At 40.6% G+C, this 18,973-nt stretch overlaps 1 protein-coding gene across 2 annotated transcripts in view; it reads left to right on the top strand.

Moving 5' to 3' along the window:
- Nucleotides 1-18,973, top strand: part of ARHGAP42 (Rho GTPase activating protein 42) — a 318,240-nt gene that overhangs the window by 76,749 nt on the left and 222,518 nt on the right. For both annotated transcript variants that reach the window (XM_061143598.1, XM_061143589.1), the window contains exon 2: nt 3,280-3,375. In XM_061143598.1, the coding sequence (XP_060999581.1) occupies nt 3,280-3,375 (96 nt within the window). The remainder of the gene's footprint in view (nt 1-3,279; nt 3,376-18,973) is intronic.

Genomic DNA, 18,973 nt, shown 5'->3' with positions numbered 1-18,973 from the left:
CCCTTCTCTTCTATAGGAATTCCATCTGTGACTTCAAGTCCAGTTTAGCATAAGGCCAATTATACATTAGGGGTAGAAAAGTAAATACGTACTACATGGAACACTCTCCCAAAGTCTCAGGGAGAGTGCCTGCACACAGCTTGGCTGAAAAATTGTCCTAGGAGTCTGACTTGTTGTGTGTGTGTGTCTTCTGAGAACATTTGATGTAGGTGCTCTGATTTCTTTACCCTTAGCCAGAGCTATGCAATGTCACGTAACTGCACACCTTTGCACACACAGGTCCCTTCTGTCAGGTGTGTGCATGCTCAGTTGCTTCAGGCGTGTCCCACTCTTTGCAACCCTGTGGCCTCCTTTGTCCATCCATGCCCTCTCCAGGGGATCATCCTGACCCAGGGATTGAACCTAAGTCTCTTGTATCTCCTGCATTGTAAGGTGGATTCTTAACTGCTGAGCCACTAGGGAAGCCCCTTTCTGTCCGAAAAACCACTTGGCTCTCTCACCTTTTGAGCTGAGCTTGAATGATAACAATTGATGATATTTATTAAGTTGCCTAGTATGTAGCAAGCCCAGACCTCACTTCATGTTTATAACAACCCCTGAGATGCATATTGCACCTCTGTTGCACAGGTAAGAAAAACAGGCCTTGGGAAGGGTGAGTGATTGCCCAAGGTCTCACAGGTAGCCGGGGAGGTCTAGTTCTGATGAAGCCTTTGTTTTCCTCATTGACTAACAATCCACAAGGGAGGCTCTTTCCAGTTTTCTTCCTGAGAACCCAAAGCAGGACCATTCTTAAGCTGGTAGACAGACCTTTCCATTCCATTAAATTCAGAATACTTCTTAGCTAGAATGTGCAGCTGACTCCAAAATCCTCTCCCTCTTTTGGGGAGAGGTGTTAGTCTGTGAGTATAATACCCTCTTTCCAGAGCATGATTTATTTCTTCAAACAAGATTTTAAAAAAAAATCTCAGTCTTTCTTGTGCATGCGTGTATGTGTGTGTGTGTGTTAAAAGCCTCTCTGAGGCTCAAGGCCTATGGTCTTCAAAACTGTCATGGTGAGGGTGTTGGTAATTTCTGGGTTCACATGGGGTATTAAGTGACTTTCGTGTTTGGAAGCCTAGTTTCCTGTGGGTCCTTTCTGTGATCGGTAAGTGGCCTTGAGGTTTCTGAGTGTAGGTTTTCACAGTAAGTCATGGTGTCAGGCCTAGACACCAGGCCACAATTCTTCTCTTAAAGAAAAAAAAAAAAAAAGATTCCAACATTAGTTACAGTGGTAAGGAGGACTTTACTCAGGACTTGCTGTAGATGTCAAGAGTGTTAGAGTAGGGGAGAGGGTTCAGGTTCAACTCTGAATGCAACAAGAACAAATGAGGATTTATGCAGCCAAGGACCCACTGGGTGGTGGGCTCTCTCAGTGGATGGAAAATCACCAAGAGAAGACAAAGGCTTGGAAGGTTCTTGGTGGAGGCAGGTCGAGGACCTCAGCATCAGAGGTGGGGGGTGAGAAACTTGGTCAGATATCCAGTCGGGAATCTGTGTGCACTGACTTGGCAGAATTTGTGCTAAAACTAGGATAGGTAGGCATAGTGAGGACACGGGGCCCGGTAGAGGCCTGGACAAGAAGGAGGCTCCGGGGAGCCTGACTGAAGACGGTCAAGGAGAGGGTCTTCGTCAGGTGTGACTGCTTGAGTTCAGTGTTAAGCATTCAAGGTGGCAGATATGAACCCCTGGGAGGTAACATTAAATGAAGTGTAGAGTGACGGCCATTTCCACTGTGAAGTCTTCTTTTGAAATCAGAATAAAACTTCACAAATTACCTCAACACATATGAGATGCCTTTGTATAGAAAATCGACTTTGTGACTAATATGGATATAGCTTCCTCTTAAGTTTCTAATAGGCAAAAGTCACACATATGTGATGTGTTCCCATCTGTTCACCTTTCTGTATCTCGTATCATTTGATGTATAGTAGCTGTGCTCACTGGGCTTCCCTGATGGCTCAGCTGTAAAGAATCTGCCTGCAATGCAGGAGACATGGGTTCCATCCCTGGGTCAAGAAGATCCCCTGGAGAAAGAAATGGCAACTCACTCTAGTATTCTTGCCTGGGAAATTCCATGGACAGAGGAGCCTGGCGGGCTACAGTCCACGGGGTCACAGAGAGTCAGACATGACTTAGCAACTAAACCACTACCACCAGAGTGACTTCTAGAAAAATTAGTTTTCCTATTGGCACAGACTTCTATGAAGGATTAGCATGGATGATCACAGTAGCCCTGAGAGGAGGGACCTTTAAAGCTGCCCTGATGCTGCACTATCAGACTGTTTTAAATTTTATTTAACAAACATAAATAGTGCTTATTGTCAGACTGTTCTAAATGCTTCACAGTGTTATGTTAATTAATCCTCAAAAGAACCCTATAAAGTGGTTATGCCACTGTTGTTCACTCTTTATAGATGAGGAAACAGAGGCCCAGAGGAGTTTAAAAAATTTGCCCAAGGTCACATAATGAGTAAATGGCAGGACTTGGATTTCAACCCAGGCTGCCTGACTCCAGCGTCTGCATTCTTAGTCTCTGTTAGGTTGCATCCTAGGCTTTTGCCTCCCAGGGATTCACTTCTCATTATTCTGGGCTTTTCTTTACTCTCTCCATGAATAAAGAATTCTTCCTCTGGATTTAGTTATTCTCTGGACTTTGTTCAGACTGAAGTCAGGACTGAGGAGTGTGTTTAACATGAGGTCTCCTATAAATCACGAGGTTATTCATAAACAACTTTTCAGGTCTACTTTCAACTTATAAGGAGAATGTGTTTATTGATAAAAGCACATTCCCTATCTCCTCCACAGTCTGTGTAGAACAACATCAGTGACACTTTCTAATCAAAGATTTGATGCTTCCCGCCCCCCCGCCCCGCAACTAGTAACCCCAGTAGAATTCTTTCCTTCTTTTTTTTTTTCTTACATAAATGGTCCATTTATGTAGTGAGTGGTAATTCTTTGATAAAGACTTTGGGAAATTGAGTTCCAGATAATGCACAGCTAGCACCAAAACTTTCTTAAAGGGGCAGATCTCCTTTGGAAGCAGAACAGATCTAATCCCTAAAACATTTCTTTTGTAGTCTCTTTAAATTTTAAGTTTTTCAAGTTGGTATTGAAAAAGGTTCTGGTTAATATAGCATTAGCAGCAAAGTTATATAAATACATGTGGAAATCTTGAGTATTTCATGGTATGTTCACCTTAGGATTTTTTTAAAACTAAATTTTTAAAACTTTTAATTACAGATCTGTCTATGGCAGTACAGAAATTTTCCCAGTCACTGCAGGATTTCCAGTTTGAATGTATTGGTGATGCTGAAACAGATGATGAAATTAGCATCGGTAAGTACTGCTGTTTTTCAATATCCTAAGTAATAATTTTAAAAGTCTTATTACTTCAGATAATAACTTCATTGAAATCAAACAGATAACACACACCCAAATACTAAGTATGTCAAATATTCTGACTTTGATAGAAGTGTAAGGGTGATTTTTGGTTGCTGTGGAAGAATGTTATAAATTGTTTTAAAATTGAGGTCTATGGTTTTTTCCATAAGGAAATTAATCATTCTATAATTCAGCTAAGCCCTTTGAGAAGATGTAGATAACACCCTTTATTCTTTGCCTAAAAGTGAATCATTCAGGGAATTCCTGGGCAGTCCAGTGGTTAAGACTCCTCATTCTCATTGCCACAGGCCTGGGTTCAATATCTGGTCTAGGAACTAAGATCCCACGGCAGTGGGTTGTGGCAAAAAAAAAAGAAGAAGAAGAAAACGGAAAACAAAAGTGAATCATTCATTCAAACAAATATATATTGGTTATCTACTATTAAATATACAAGGTATTAGTTTAAGAATTATCTCACATTTTTTAAACGTACTACTGATTTTTCTTTTAACTTCAGTATTTCTTTATAAAGAAAAAAGTATCAGTCATGACGTATTAGCCAGTATTAGTGTAGGACAGAGAACATTACTGGGATCAGGAGACTTGAGCCTTAATCTGATTTTCCCTCATATTTAGCAATCCAACCCTGCTGAAAGCATGCCCCTTCCTGAATCGGGTAGTTTCATTTCCCATTAGTGGAAAGGTTGGATTTCATGATCTCAAGTTTTATCTGTAGCTGAGTTTTTACTGGTTGAAGCTCTGATTCATGTAGCATTCTCTCCCCCACATTTTAACAATCCCTGCTTGTCAGTGTGCAGACATGGGGTCAGCCTGTGTGCTGGGTTAGTCAGGCAGTCAGCTGTGCCAAGTTGCTCAGTCATGTCCGACTCTTTGTGACCATGGACTGCAGCCCACCAGGGTCCTCTGTCCATGAGATTCTCCAGGCAGTCAGGAGACTGTATAAAATATGTGTATACATTTTAGAGAATGATACATCAACGGTGCTCACATTCCAGATAAAAACAGAATATTATAAGGATTTAATATAGACTCCTGAACTGTAATGTGTATGTGATACACCTGCCGATCTCATTAAATGCCGACTGCGATTCCGAAGGTCTCAGGTGGAGTGTGGTTTCTGCGTTTCTTACACACTTGAAGGCTGGTCCACGGACTTTTTTTTGAGTAGCAGGACTTTGAAATCCCTGACACTCTTCTCCACAATCTTATTTCTCTCCTTCCTCTGAATTTTCTTTTTCTTTTATAGTTTTGTCAGGTGTACACGTATTTCTCAATATTTTTATTGTTTTCGAAAACCTAAAGTATCAAGTCCAAACCCCGCTGTGAAAGGAAAGGGCTCTCAAGGAGAAGAAAAGCCGGAAGAGTTTCTGATTCCTTGGGCGGCTTTAGCTTGTGACAGTCACGAAGGTCCCTCCTGGAGAGGTCAGCTGCCCGGTCCGCAGACACGCTGCTCCTGCTATGTCGTTCACCTCGAATGGACCCCGCGTGGCCAGGCCAGGCTCTCGCAGAGGCCCCTGCCAGGCAGTCCATGATTTGCCCTCCCCTTTGGGAACACTTGGTACTCGGGGTGTACCAAATGGAGGTGGCTGGTGTTAGGATCGCCAGGGGCTCCCTCCGCCCTCAAGTTGGTGGAGGAGGGTGGCTGAGCCTGACTTGGCGGAGGTGTAGGTACGGTGCCTCTCAGAAGGAGGAGAGGGCTGCCACGTGGATCCCTGGCCACGTGACTTCCTCCTATTTACAGGCCGACTGGGGCAGGGCATGTCAGGGGTCACGTGACACCCATAGCCGGAACGATGGCGTCATCCTGTGTGTCGCTTCATGACGTCTATATCATAAGTGTCTAGCCCCCAACATAGGTTTTGTAACACACGCCTCACCAGACAAAAGCCTAGATTGTATTACTAAAATGTTAATATAGTAGCATTATTATTTAGAAAAAAGAAAGAACACCCACATACTCATATAATGGCAGTTAATTCCACTTAGTAATGAGACTGTAAAAAGCAGAGACATTATTTTGCCAACAAAGGTCCATCTAGTCAAAGCTATGGTTTTTCCAGTAATCAGGTATGGATGTGAGGGTTGGACCATAAAGAAAGCTGAGCACTGAAGAATTGATGCATTTGAACTGTGGTGTTGGAAAAGACTCTTGAGAGTCCCTTGGACTGCAAGGAGATCCAACCAGTCCATCCTAAAGGCTATTGGTCCTGAATATTCATTGGAAGGACTGATGCTGAAGCTGAAACTTCAATACTTTGGCCACCTGATGCGAAGAACTGACTCTGGAAAAGACCCTGATGCTGGGAAAGACTGAAGATGGAAGGAGAAGGGCACGACAGAGGATGAGATGGTTGGATGGCATCACCTACTCAATGGACATGAGTTTGAGTAAGCTCTGAGAGTTGGTGATGGATAGGGAGGCGTGGCATGCTGCAGTCCTTGGGGTCGCAAAGATTCGGACACGACTGAGCGACTGAACTGAATGAGACTGTAAAGTGCAAGAGGACAGAGGCCAGATCTTTTTCTTTCTTTTTTTTTTTTTCTTTCAGTCATTTCACTTTGGTACCTGATCCAGGGTCTGACTCTTGGTAAATTCTTGGTTAAATTGTTGAATAAATGACATAATTTCACATATAAGCTTTATTTTTTTCATTTATGTGTATTTTTTTCTAATACAATTATATATAGTTACACTGCATATAGCTATATATTATATACAATTTATTTCTTCTTTATAAAGAGATTTATGGCAAATACTTCTGGATTTTTTATAGGTATTATGCTTTTTCATTTTATGATTTTAAAATATTACATAGGTTTTTATACATGAATTTATGAAATACTCTCTTTGGTACACTCAGGTTGCTTCTAGTTGGTCTTTTACTTTTTAACGGTACAATAAATACATTTCTTCATAATTTCCATTAAGTTTCTTACTTAAAAAACTTTGTTGAAGTCACCTGGTATAACAGCAGAGGTAGGGGACTTTAATCAATATGTTCTTCAACCGTGCAGGCGGGTCGATGGTAGGCAGTTTTCCCCAGTTGTGGTGAACTTAATATCTCAACTGTTCTCTGTCTCTTTCCACTTTGACTGAATGGATGTTATTATTTTGGCTCTTGCAGTTTAGATTGGAAAGGTGTAAATTGACCAGTATGCGAAGGCTTATGGTTATTGTTCAGTCACTAAGTTGTGTTCGACTGTTTGTGACCCCATTGACTGTAGCCTGCCAGGCTCCTCTGTCCATGGAATTCTCCAGGAGAGAAGACTGGAGTAGGTTGCCATGCCCCCCTCCAGGTGATCTTCCTGGGATCGAACTTGCATCTCCTGCACTGGCAGGAGGATTCTTTACCCCTGAACCACCAGGGAAGCGAGGACTGTGATAGGCAGTGAATACTAAGTTCCAGTGCTTTCAGGGCTTTTTGGAATTAGATCCAAGCTGGGCAAGTGGAAGGTGAATACTTTATGGGGGAAAGATGTTATTGCTCACTATTTTTAAATCAAGAGACTTACTTAGCTCCTACTGGGAATCTGATTTAAACACCAATGCTTTCATAGGAAAACCTAATTTAGAGCACAGAGATTTATAAACAAAAATTATCTCTGAAACAACTATTGTAAAAATATAGATATATTCCCATATCCTCACCAGCACTTTTTATCCTTTTACTGCACCACCAAATGGACTGTAAAGTGTTAAAAATAACTAGTATATAATAAAAACTAAAAGACTTTGAGGCTAACACAAGCTGTTGTACCAAGGACAGTGATCTGGGAATGTATCCCTGAGGATAATGGGTAAGGCTGGTGTGGATGGAGTTGCAAGAACTACCCTTACCTTCATCAGCTCCAGTTCCACATGGGAAGATGTAAAGTTTCAGCTGTCTTTAAAACAGCTCCCTGAAACCCCAGTTTCAGGTTCTTCTTTATTCTTCTGACTTAATGAAAGAGGAATGAAGTGAGGACAGCTGTGAAGGTTCACACTGAGTAATAGTCACAATATCCTCAGCCAGAGCAGCCTTGAGACTTACCAATGATGTAAGCACTGCAAACAGTGACTTTCAAAAAAAGCTCATCTTTTATAAGCAAGCATTGTCTTTGCAAAATAACTTATAAAGACATTTGCGAACTTTTCTGTGTACAAGTTATGGTGGTGAGAGTGGGTGGAAGATGAGTAAGATGTCTGCTTTTAGCATGCTTACAGTAGAATAAGGTGAAAAACAGGTTTTGAGCAAAGTAAGGAAAAGAGAGTGCTGTCACTGTATCAGGGTCACGAGTGAACCTGTGCAAGCTGTTCCGGGAGTTTGTGAGATGCGTGGGTCTGTGTCTGTTCCGCAGGTCAGACCCACTCTTCAGCTGTCCCCATCTGCGCTCACCCTTCTGGCCGTGTGCTTGCTGGTTTGTTGGTTTGTTTTCTTGGTGCCAGTGAGACATTGCTGGCTTGGAAGGAAGCAAAATGGGACTAGTCGTCTGGGACCCAGTGGGGAATTCTGTGGCTCGTAGAGCAGATCAGTTGTTTCCACAGCTGAAGTCCCACGCAGCAGAGCGTCTTGCGCTCTACCTGGAGCACCTCTTTCTCATCCTAGAGCAGCAGGAAGCCAGTCCTCCTCTGAGGATGGTTGAGCTGCCTCTGAGCATTTGATTGCTTCCTTTTATCTGCCCACCATGGCTCTGGCCCAATGGGAGGCCATCCAGCTTAACTTCCCACAGCTGTTCTCATTGCCCACTTTTCATGCTGCTTTGTTTTTCTGGACTGAGGAAACACGCTGAGTTAGGAATAGGTTAGGAATTGATTAACTGGACACTTGGGACTTAGAAACTGATGATGGAGGGGAGAAGAGTGATCACAAGCTGGCGTAAGAGTCAGTGCCCCTCAAATAACGTTATTTATATGGTTAGATGTTGCTTAGTCTCTCTTTGTGACCCCAGGCTCCTCTCTCCATGGGATTTCTCAGGCAAGAATGCTAGAGCGAGTTGCCATTTCCTTCTCCAAGGCATTTTCCTTCCAGGATTTGAACCTGCGTGTCCTGCATTGGCAAGCAGATTCTTTACCATGGGGGCAGACTGGATACAAATGTATCATTGCATAACCATAATTATACAGAAGATAATACCTGCTGCACTAATCCTGATACATACATGGAAATTGATGATGTTATGTGTCCATCCCTAAAACCTTACTAGTAGTTAATAAAATACTCTGTACAGAACATAAAAACACTATTCTTTTGAAAACTCAATAGTGGTTCATTCGAGCAAGTAGAAGCTCCAAGATACTACTGTGAACCTCTCTGAGGTGGTGCTTTTCCCTTGGTTAATTTAGCACTTTAGACTATGGGATAATAAAGGTCTGTAAATCTTAGTGTATCACTTCAGAATTTATGTCCATGCCAAGTTTGGGGCTTGCAAGTGAGTATATTTTTTTTCCTGCATACTCAGTGTCTGTAGTTTGAAAACACTTTTAACCAAGTCTTAAAAGAAGTCTATATTAAAAACAAAATCAAATATTGTTAGTCATGCTGAACCAGTGCCAGTAAAAATATTAGTCATTAATATGAGGCAAAGCTCATTCATTCTATGTAATCTTGGAAACTATTGGAAAGTCCAGTTGTGGTTTGTCATAAACAGCTTGGTTAGTGATGTTCTGTGATGGCCTATTGCAGTGCTCAGGAAAGTCCTGGCCCATATGACCTTTGCACTCAAGAGATTAAACATTTACCAAGAAGGAGAGTCAGTTTGCTAGTAAATATTTTTTTAGGTGGGGACTTAACTCCTTTAGACACACCTAAAGAGAAAATTCCTGTGGTAGAGACAGGCAACATCCAACCGCTTGTCAACTAAGGTTATTGCTCTTAACTCTGAGTGGAGAAATGAGGCCATAATAGGTGATTCAGATCAAAATATATTTCATAATAATTGTCCAGATAGGTCTGACATAACTCATGTGTCTGTGTTCAGGTCTCTGTTTTGAATGCAGATATGCAGACATAGCCATAACAGTGGTGAGTGCTTAATAGTTCTTAGAATGAAGAGCATAATATATTTATTAAAGCCCTTTTACATGGAAGTCTACATGTAAATCATATGTGTACATATTGACAGATGGTAACTTGACCCCTTAAGTTTTCTATACTGAATTGGCTGGACTCTGCCTTATGTTTTGAGTTCTTTTCTGACTTCAGGAGACTGCACTGAAAGGTAAGACTATAGGAGACGGATTTAAAATACTGACGTTTTCTGACACAGGGACTTTATTGTATCTTCCTGAGCAAACAGTGCTTTACCTAGGTACAAATATTTGTTGTTAGATTACCTTTCTGAAGCTAAGTGTGCACCAATGTAACACAGTGATTAAGTGAAATCGCCCAAGAATGTGAACAGAAGCCTGGAACTGATCATTAATGCCTTCTCGGAGGGTGTGAAGTAGAAGACATTTTTCAGGAGAGTATTTGAAAATTATTTTCATTTTCCTTGTTTGAGGAGTTGTGCTTAGTTGCTCAGTTGTGTCGGATTTTTTGCAACCCATAGACTGTAGCCTGCCAGGCTCCTCTGTCCATGGAATTCTTCAGGCATGAACCCTGGAGTGAGTGGCCATTCCCTTCTCCAGGGGATCTTCGAGACCCAGGGATTGAAAGCAGGTCTCCTGCATTGCAGGCTGGGGGAAAATACATAAATCTTTTATCAAATACATCCATTGCCTTTGAGAATGCATCTGTTAGGTCTCATGGAAAGGTAGTGTTTGATTCAGTTTTCCAAGTGATAAACAAGAATATGGTCTAGTGTGGGAGGTATGGCAAACAGTTTTCTTTGTGTGTTTTGAGAGGATTCCTTTATAGAATAGAAACACTTTGAGAAATAGTAACCTATATTTCAGGTTAAAAAGGATTAGTATATTTATAAATCTCAGGAAATTAACTTAAACAATAAAACATAAATAAAATCATAAATGATTTTAGCTAAGCAAAAAACACACCTGTTTTCTTCAAGTTAAACTAATAAATTTCAGTTATTAAGCTACTAAACTGAAAATGCTTCTGTAAAGGTTTTCCTCAGGATTTAGTTATGAGCTACAAATCCTCATCCATAGAGATCACTACTATCGTTGGTCTGATGATGGCAGGATGAATAAGGTAGAGCATGGCCTGAAACTGTTCTTGGGCATCTCTTAGGAAAAAGTTAGCAAACCAGAGACAATGCCATTACCAACCATAGCTGAACTCTTAAAAAAAAAAAAAAAAAAAAGACCTGCGATTTTATTAAATTCTAGGAAACAAATTACCTTCTCATTTGCTGAGTCAAAAAAAAATCCATCAGTTATTACAGACCTTCATTACAACCCACTTAAATGTGGTTATATAAATCAGGAAGTCCTCTATTAAAGTGGAACATTTCCAAATGCCTAAATTGTTTATATAAATAACATTTTCTTTTGAACTCTGTAGAGAAAGCATATTTGACTTTTTATGGCTCTCAGTTGGACAATTGAATTATTGTTTTGCATTTTCTTTTACCACCCTTATTTTTGCACCCACACAGAAACCACCCACAATTAAGGGTTGAAACAGCTGGGAAAGTTGCACATTTCAGGTGGAGTTCCTGTCTTTAAAAAAACATGCCATTTGAGGGAGATGTTTATATCATGTTATCTCTGTATTTTAAAGAACTTTATTTGATTTAATTTAAAAAAAAATAAAGAACTTTATTTGATTTAATTTGCAATTCAAAGTCTTAGGTTGTTTTTCCAGAATCTGAAGTTAAAAAAAGAAACTGATCATGTTAAAAGTCATGTCTCAAAGAAAAAAATTTGTCTTTGTCTCAAAGACAAATTTATTTATTGATATATATTAGAACCCCTCTCGGTCTTCTGTGATTTATTCTACTAAACAAAAGGTGGTTGGATTTTTCACAGAAAACTCAAGTTTCTTATCTTCTCCAGCAAATTATATGCTCTTTGAGGTCAGAAAGTTTTCTCACATTTAGATTCCTGCAACATTCTTTAGCACCTTATTTGTAGCAGAAGCTTAGTAAATATTTATCGCATAAAAATCCACCTGGAAAATCTAGTAAGTGTTTATAGAAACAAATCACTCTAAGGTACATAAATAAAATTTTAGGATCATATGTTAAAAAATGAAATATGTACATATTTGCATATATCTAGATGATTCTTTTCAGCATGGTAATAAACTAAATTTTGAGAGGGAAAATAGTTCATATATAGCCATCCCTCAGTATTCACAAAGGGTTGGTTTCAGGAGCTTTCATGGATACCAAAATTCTTAGATGCTCAAGCCCCTTATATGTAAAGCGGTGGTAGTGTTTGCATGTAACTTACACAGTCCTCTTGTGTATATACTTTGTTATCTCTAGTTTAGTTACAATACCTAACACAATATAAGCACTATGCAAGTGGTTGTAATTTTGATGTAAGTGCTATATAGATAGTTGCCAGCAAGTGGCAAATTCAGGTTTTGCTGGTTGAAACATTTTGGAATTTTTTTTTCTTCAAGTATTTTCAGTTCACAGTTGGTTGAATTTGACTGAGGATGCTGAACCCGTGGATACAGAGTCAACTGTATTTATTCACAAATATAGCACAGACATATATGCAGCTTTTGTACATTTATGAGAATGATTTGGAACAAATATCTTAATATTTGTAAATATCTAGACCAGAGCTAAACGTTTTAAATTCTTTAGTTTATTCAATGTTCGCTGACTACCTGTGAGGTGACCAGCTCTGTGGCCATCCCTAGTGACCTGCTGGTGAAAGAGTAGTCAAAGCTTTTTCCTTATGGAGTATACAGACTAAAGGATAAACTGGGAGCAATATCTTTTCTTTAGGATAACATGACTTAAAAAAGGCTTATTTCAGGGTGATTAGAGGTTTGCTCGGAGAGGGCCATGGCACCCCACTCCAGTACTCTTGCCTGGAAAATCCCATGGATGGAGGAGCCTGGTAGACTGCGGTACATGGGGTCACACAGAGTTGGACACGACTGAAGTGACTTAGCAGCAGCAGAGGTTTGCTGATTACTTTCCTTATGTAGGGGGCCTCCTAGGTGGCGCAGTGGTAAGGAATCCAACTGCCAATGCAAGAGACACAAGAGATGCATCCCTGGTTCAGGAAGATCCTTTGGAGGAGGAAGTGGCACCCCATTCCAATATTCTTACCTGGAAAATTCCATAAACAGAGGAGCCTTGTGGGCTACTACTGTCCATGGAATTGCAAGAAGTTGGACATGACTTAGCATGCACACACACAAGCTTCCTTATATGGAGCAAAGGGAATTTTTAGAAATTGGTAAGTAACTTGTGCTGAGCAAACCAGAGGTGATTGGTTCACCTAGGCCTTATTTTCTCGAGAGCCAGCATGGAAACTTAAGTTTTGGCTTGCTGATGTGGAGTTTTGCACATTTAGCATGGTTCAGTCGCTCAGTCGTGTCTGACTCTTTGCAGCCCATGGGCTGCAGGACAACAGGCTTCCCTGTCCATCACCAACTCCCGAAAGAAAGAAAGAAAGAAAAAGAAAGTGAAGTCACTCAGTCATCTCTGACTCTTTGCGATCCCATGGACTGTAGCCTACCAGGTTCTTCTGTCTATGGGATTTTCCAGGCAAGAATACTGGAGTGGGTAGCCATTTCCTTCTCCAGAAGCTTGCTCAAACTCATGTCCATTGCATCGATGATGCCATCCAACCATCTCATCCTCTGTCATGCCCTTCTCCTCCCACCTTCAAACTTTCCCAGTATCAGGGTCTTTTCCAGTGAGTCAGTTCTTCGCATCAGGTGGCCAAAGTACTGGAGTTTCAGTTTCACCCTCAGTCCTTCCAATGAATATTCAGGACTGGTCTCCTTTAGGATGGACTGGTTGGATCTCCTTGCAGTCCAAGGGACTCTCAAGAGTCTTCTCCAACACCACAGTTCAAAAGCATCAAGTGTTCAGCACTCAACTTTCTTTATAGTCCAATTTTCACATCCATACATGACTACTGGAAAAACCATAGCTTTGACTAGACAGACATTTGTTGGCAAAATGATGTCTCTGCTTTTTAGTATGGTGTCTAGGTGTCATAGCTTTTCTTACAAGGTGCAAGCGTCTATTAATTTCATGACTGCAGTCACCATCTGCAGTGATTTTGGAGCTCCCCAAAATAAAGTTTCTCACTGTTTCCATTGTTTCTCCATCTACTTACCATGAAGTGATGGGACTGGATGCCATGATCTTAGTTTTCTGAATGTTGAGTTGTAAGCCAACTTTTTCTCTCTCCTCTTTCACTTTCATCTGGAGACTGTTCAGTTCCTCTTCACTTTCTGCCATACGGGTGGTGTCATCTGCATACCTGACATTATTGATATTTCTCCTGGCAGTCTATATTCCAGCTTGTGCTTCATCCAGCCTGGCATTTTGCATGATGTACTCTATATAGAGGTTAAATAAGCAGGGTGACAATATACAGCCTTCATGTACTTCTTTCCAAATTTGGAACCAGTCTGTTGTTCCAGGTCTGGTTCTACCTGTTGCTTCTTGATCTGCATACAGATTTCTCAGGAAGCAGGTCAGGTTGTCTGGTATTCCCATCTCTTGAAGAATTTTTCACAGTTTGGTGTGATCCACACAGAAAAAGGCCTTCATATAGTCAATGAAGCAGACATAGATTTTTTTTGGAAATCTATTGGTTTCTCTATGATCCAGCAGATGTTGGCAATTTGATCTCTGGTTCCTCTGCCTTTTCTAAATCCAGCTTGAACATCTGGAAGTTCATGGTTCATGTACTATTAAAGCGTGGATTGGAGAATTTTGAGCATTACTTGGCTTGCACATGAGATGAGTGAAATTGTGCAGTAGTTTGAACATTCTTTGGCATAGCATTTCTTTGGGATTGGAATGAAAGCTGACTTTTTCCAGTCCCGTGGCCACTGCTGAGTTTTCCAAATTTGTTGGCATATTGAGTGCAGCACTTTCACAGCATCATCTTTTAGGATTTGAAATAGCTCAACTGGAACTCATCACCTCCAATGGCTTTGTTCGTAGTGATGCTTCCTAAGGCTCACTTGACTTTGCACTCCAGGATGTCTGGTTCTAGGTCAATGATCACACCATTGTGGTTATCTGGGTCATTAAGACTTTTTCTGTATAGTTCTTATGTGTATTCTTGCCACCTCTTAATACCGTCTGCTTCTGTTAGGTCCATACTATTTCTGTCCTTTATTACGCCCATCTTTGCATGAAACGTTCCCTTGATATCTCTAATTTTCTTGAAGAGAGCTCTAGTCTTTCTCACTGTGTTGTTTGCGTTGATCACTATTTCTTTGTGTTGATCACTTAGGAATGCTTTCTAATAAGCCTTGCTATTCTTTAGAAGTCTGCATTCAGATGGTTATCTCTTTCCTTTTCTCCTTTGCCTTTTTCCTCTCTTCTTTTTCAGCTATTTTTAAGGCCTCCTCAGACAACCATTTTGCTTTTTGCATTTTTTTTCCTTGGAGATGGTCTTGATCACTGCCTCCTGTACAGTGTCATGAACTTCTGTCCATTATTCTTCAGGCACTCTATCAGATCTAATCCCTTGAATCTATTTGTCACTTCCACTGTCTAATCATAAGGGATATGATTTAGGTCATACCTGAATGGTCTAGTGGTTTTCCCTACTTTTTTCAATTTAAGTCTGAATTTGGCAATAATGAGTTCATGATCTGAGCCACAGTCAGCTCCTGATCTTTTTTTTGCTGACTGTATAGAGCTTCTCCATGTTTGGCTGCAAAGGATATAATCAATCTGATTTTGGTGTTGACCATCTGTTGATGTCCAAACGTCTTCTCTTGTATTGATGGAAGAGGGTGCACTCTCTTGGCAAATCTGTTAGCCTTTTCCCTGCTTCATTTTGTACTCCAAGGCCAAATTTGCCTGTTACTCTAGGTATCTCTTGACTTCCTACTTTTGCTTTCCAGTCCCCTATAATGAAAAGGACATCTTTTTTTAGGTGTTAGTTCTAGAAAGTCTTGTAGGTCTTCATAAAACCATTCAATTTCAGCTTCTTCGGCATTACTGGTTGGGACATAGACTTGGATTACCTTGATATTGAATGGTTTGTCTTAGAAACTAACAGATCATTCCTTCATTTTTGAGATTGCACCCAAATATTGCATTTCAGACTCTTTTGTTGACCATGATGGCTACTCCATTTCTTCTAAGCGATTCTTGCCCACAGTAGTAGATATAATGGTCATCTGAGTTAAATTTGCCCGTTCCAGTCTATTTTAGTTTATTGACTCCTAAAATGTTGATGTTCCCTCTTGCCATTTCCAGTTTGACCACTTCCAATTCACCTTGATTCATGGACCTAACATTCCAGGTTCCTATGCAGTATTGTTCTTTATAGCATCAGATTTTATTTCCATCACCAGTCACATCCACCCCTGGGCTTGTTTTTGCTTTGGCTTTGTGGAGTTTTGTACAGGTGACCCCATTTTTGGCCTAACCTGGTTATTTTAACCAGCCAAAGAACCAGAGATTAGAGTACGAAACTTGATTTTGTAGCTTTCTTCCATTCTTTTTGACCTGTTTATGCTTCTATTTCCTATTGGTGAAACTTACTTATTCTCTAGATATTCAAGTGCTAACCACATCTACATAACCATCTATGGGTTAAGTAATTTGTATTTGTTCTCCTTGGGTGCAGGTGTGCATACTAAGTTGCTTACATTGAGTCTGACTCTCTGCCACCCTGTGGACTGTAGTCTGTCAGGCTCCTCTGTCCATGTGATTCTCGAGGTGAGAATACTGGAGTGGGTTGCCATTTCCTTCTCCAGGGGATCGTCCCAACCCAGGGATCAACCTCATGTCTTTTAAGTCACCTGCTTTGGCGAGCCATCTGGGAAGCCCTTTCTTTGGGTGACAAACGTTAAATACCAGTTACAGTTCAGCCGCAATTATGTCGAATGCTATAACTGCAAAATGCACTATGTTAGGAGAACATATTTAAGATAGACCAGGGCTGAAAGTGAAAGAGGAGAGTGAAAAAGCTGCCTTGAAACTCAATATTCAAAAACTAAGATCATGACATCCGGTGCCATCGCTTCATGGTGAATAGATGGGGAAACAGTGGAAACAGTGAGAGACTTTATTTTCTTGGGCTCCAAAATCACTGCAGATGATGACTGCAGCCATGAAAGTAAAAGACACTTGCTACTTGGAAGAAAAGCTTTGACGCACCTAGGCAGCATATTAAAAAGCAGAGACATTACTTTGCCAACAACGGTCCGTCTAGTCAAGGCTACGGTTTTTCCAGTAGTCATGTATGGTTCTGAGCACCAACAAATTGAAGCTTTTGAACTGTGGCTTTGGAGAAGACTCTTGAGAGTCCCTTGGCCTGCAAGCAGATCTAATCAGTCCATCCTAAAGGAGATCAGCCCTGGGTGTTCACTGGAAGGACTGATGTTGAAGCTGAAACTCCAATACTTTGGCCACCTGATGCAAAGAGCTTACTCATTTGAAAAGACCCCAATGCTGGGAAAGATTGAAGGCTGGTGGAGAAGGGGGCGACAGAGGATGAGATGGTTGGATGGCATCACTGTCTCGATGGACTTGAGTTTGAGCAAGCTCTAAGAGTTGGTGATGGACAGGGAAGCCTTCTGTGCTGCAGTCCATGGGGTCGTAAAGAGTCGGACATGACTGAGTGACTGAACTGAACTGAAGTCTGGTTAGGTGAGTAGGAAGATGAAGGAAAACCATTCTAGAAAAGTGACTTTTAATTCGGTCTTAAAGTAGCTGAAGGGGAATAGGACAAACACTTTGAATCTAGGGAAGGGATGAATAAAGGTCTAGGGAAGGAAAGGAGACAGCCGAGGGAGAAAAAAGGTTATGTCTTTTGAATGTTATGGGCAGGTAGACAAGATCTGGAAGGCCATTGCTTGGCATTAATTAGAGAAATGATATTGTATTTGTATTTAAAAAGAACTCTGACTGCTGTGTGGAACATTTAATAAGGCTGCCCCAGATGAACTTTCTTACAATGTTGTACTTGGCCATTTCTCTGGATTTACGCGCAACAGAAAATGTTACAGGGAAGAAGAAAATGTGACTCGTGTTGCTTCCTGTTGCTTTTTTTATGGTGTCTATACGTAATGTTCAACCTTGGGGAACCATGCCCCTGTGCCTGAATGGTGAACCAAAGTGCCTCTGTTCAGGGAACTAGCCTGACCCTGTCGACTTGCTGCAGGGCTGTGAGAAAGAAGAGCTTAACACATCCCTATTCCAAGTCTGCCCATTCCAGGAGATATTTGCACAATTAATGCCCCTTTAACTTTTCTTCCTTACCTCCTTCCCTCTCTTCTCTATAAAAGAACCTGGCATCCAGACCCAGATAAGATGGTTATCTTGAGATCCCAGTGTACCATCTTGTCAGTCTGCTGGCTTTCTAAATGAAGTCATTATCCCTTGCTCCACTGCCTCATTTCCAGTTTATGGGCCTGTCTTGCAGCAAGCAGAGCGACTGTGGACTTGATAACTCTTTGTTATGGGCATGGGAAACTTGCCTTTAGAGCTTAACAATGTGAATACTTGGTTGGTTTGTTTCAAGCACTTGCACTGAGCCACAGAACCAGCGTTGGAGTATATTTCTTTTATTTTAAGTATGAATAGAATGGCCTTGGTGAAATGACCTTGGAATCATATGATTCGTTTATAATTTTAAGTCTGAAGGGAGGCATACTCTTGATGACATTTTTGTCATAATTTTTTGCATAATAACAGAAATATGTTTTATTGCATGTTGGTAAATATCAGGTATCAAAAAGGTAAGCCATGGCCCATGTGTGTGGTGGGTGCATAGTTTGCACTTCTGTCGGTTAAATTTCTGCTTTGCTTAATACAGTTTATCCACTGTGTAAATTCTGCATCCACTTTGAAAACAGCTTTTGAAAACAGTTTTGTGTCACAGTTATCTTCTTGGTGTGGAATAGTTTATATCTTTCTATTTGGGAGCTGGATTTCTTTAGTTCTAGGATAATTCTTGTTCCTTCTTTATGTCCATGTGAGAGTGGGAAATTGGACAAGCTATTTTTAGTACTTTTTTTTTTTAATTTTCAGAAAACCCTACTTCTGACAAATGATGGTCTGGTTTCTTAGAATCCCAAGCTTAGTATCTTGGAGTAGAGAGAGACCTTGGAGAATATGAGAGCTAAATTTCATGTTGATTTAGGTGAAATGATTTTATTAAGTCACATAAGTATTAGAACCTTGATCGCTTGGCTCCTAGGTAATGCAGTTTGACTCTGAATTTACTTGTCCATTCACTCAGTAACGCACGTGTGATTTGTTAGACACTGTTTGGGTGCTGGAGACACATCAATGTGCCAAACAGAAAAAGGAAAAATCCCCACCCTAATGGGTTTGCCATTTGTCAGAGGAGTTAGATGATAAAACATGTAACTTTATTATATATTAAATTCAACCATAAGTGCTGTAGCGATACAAAAAGAAAGGAGATTGCTTAAAAGTTTTCTTCAGTATTTTTAATATACAGAGACCTAAT

This window comes from Dama dama, chromosome 1 (genome assembly GCF_033118175.1).
Source record: "Dama dama isolate Ldn47 chromosome 1, ASM3311817v1, whole genome shotgun sequence".
NCBI lineage: Eukaryota > Metazoa > Chordata > Mammalia > Artiodactyla > Cervidae > Dama > Dama dama.
The sequence above is the reverse complement of the archived record's forward strand: the minus strand, read 5'-3'. Positions and strand labels throughout refer to the sequence as shown.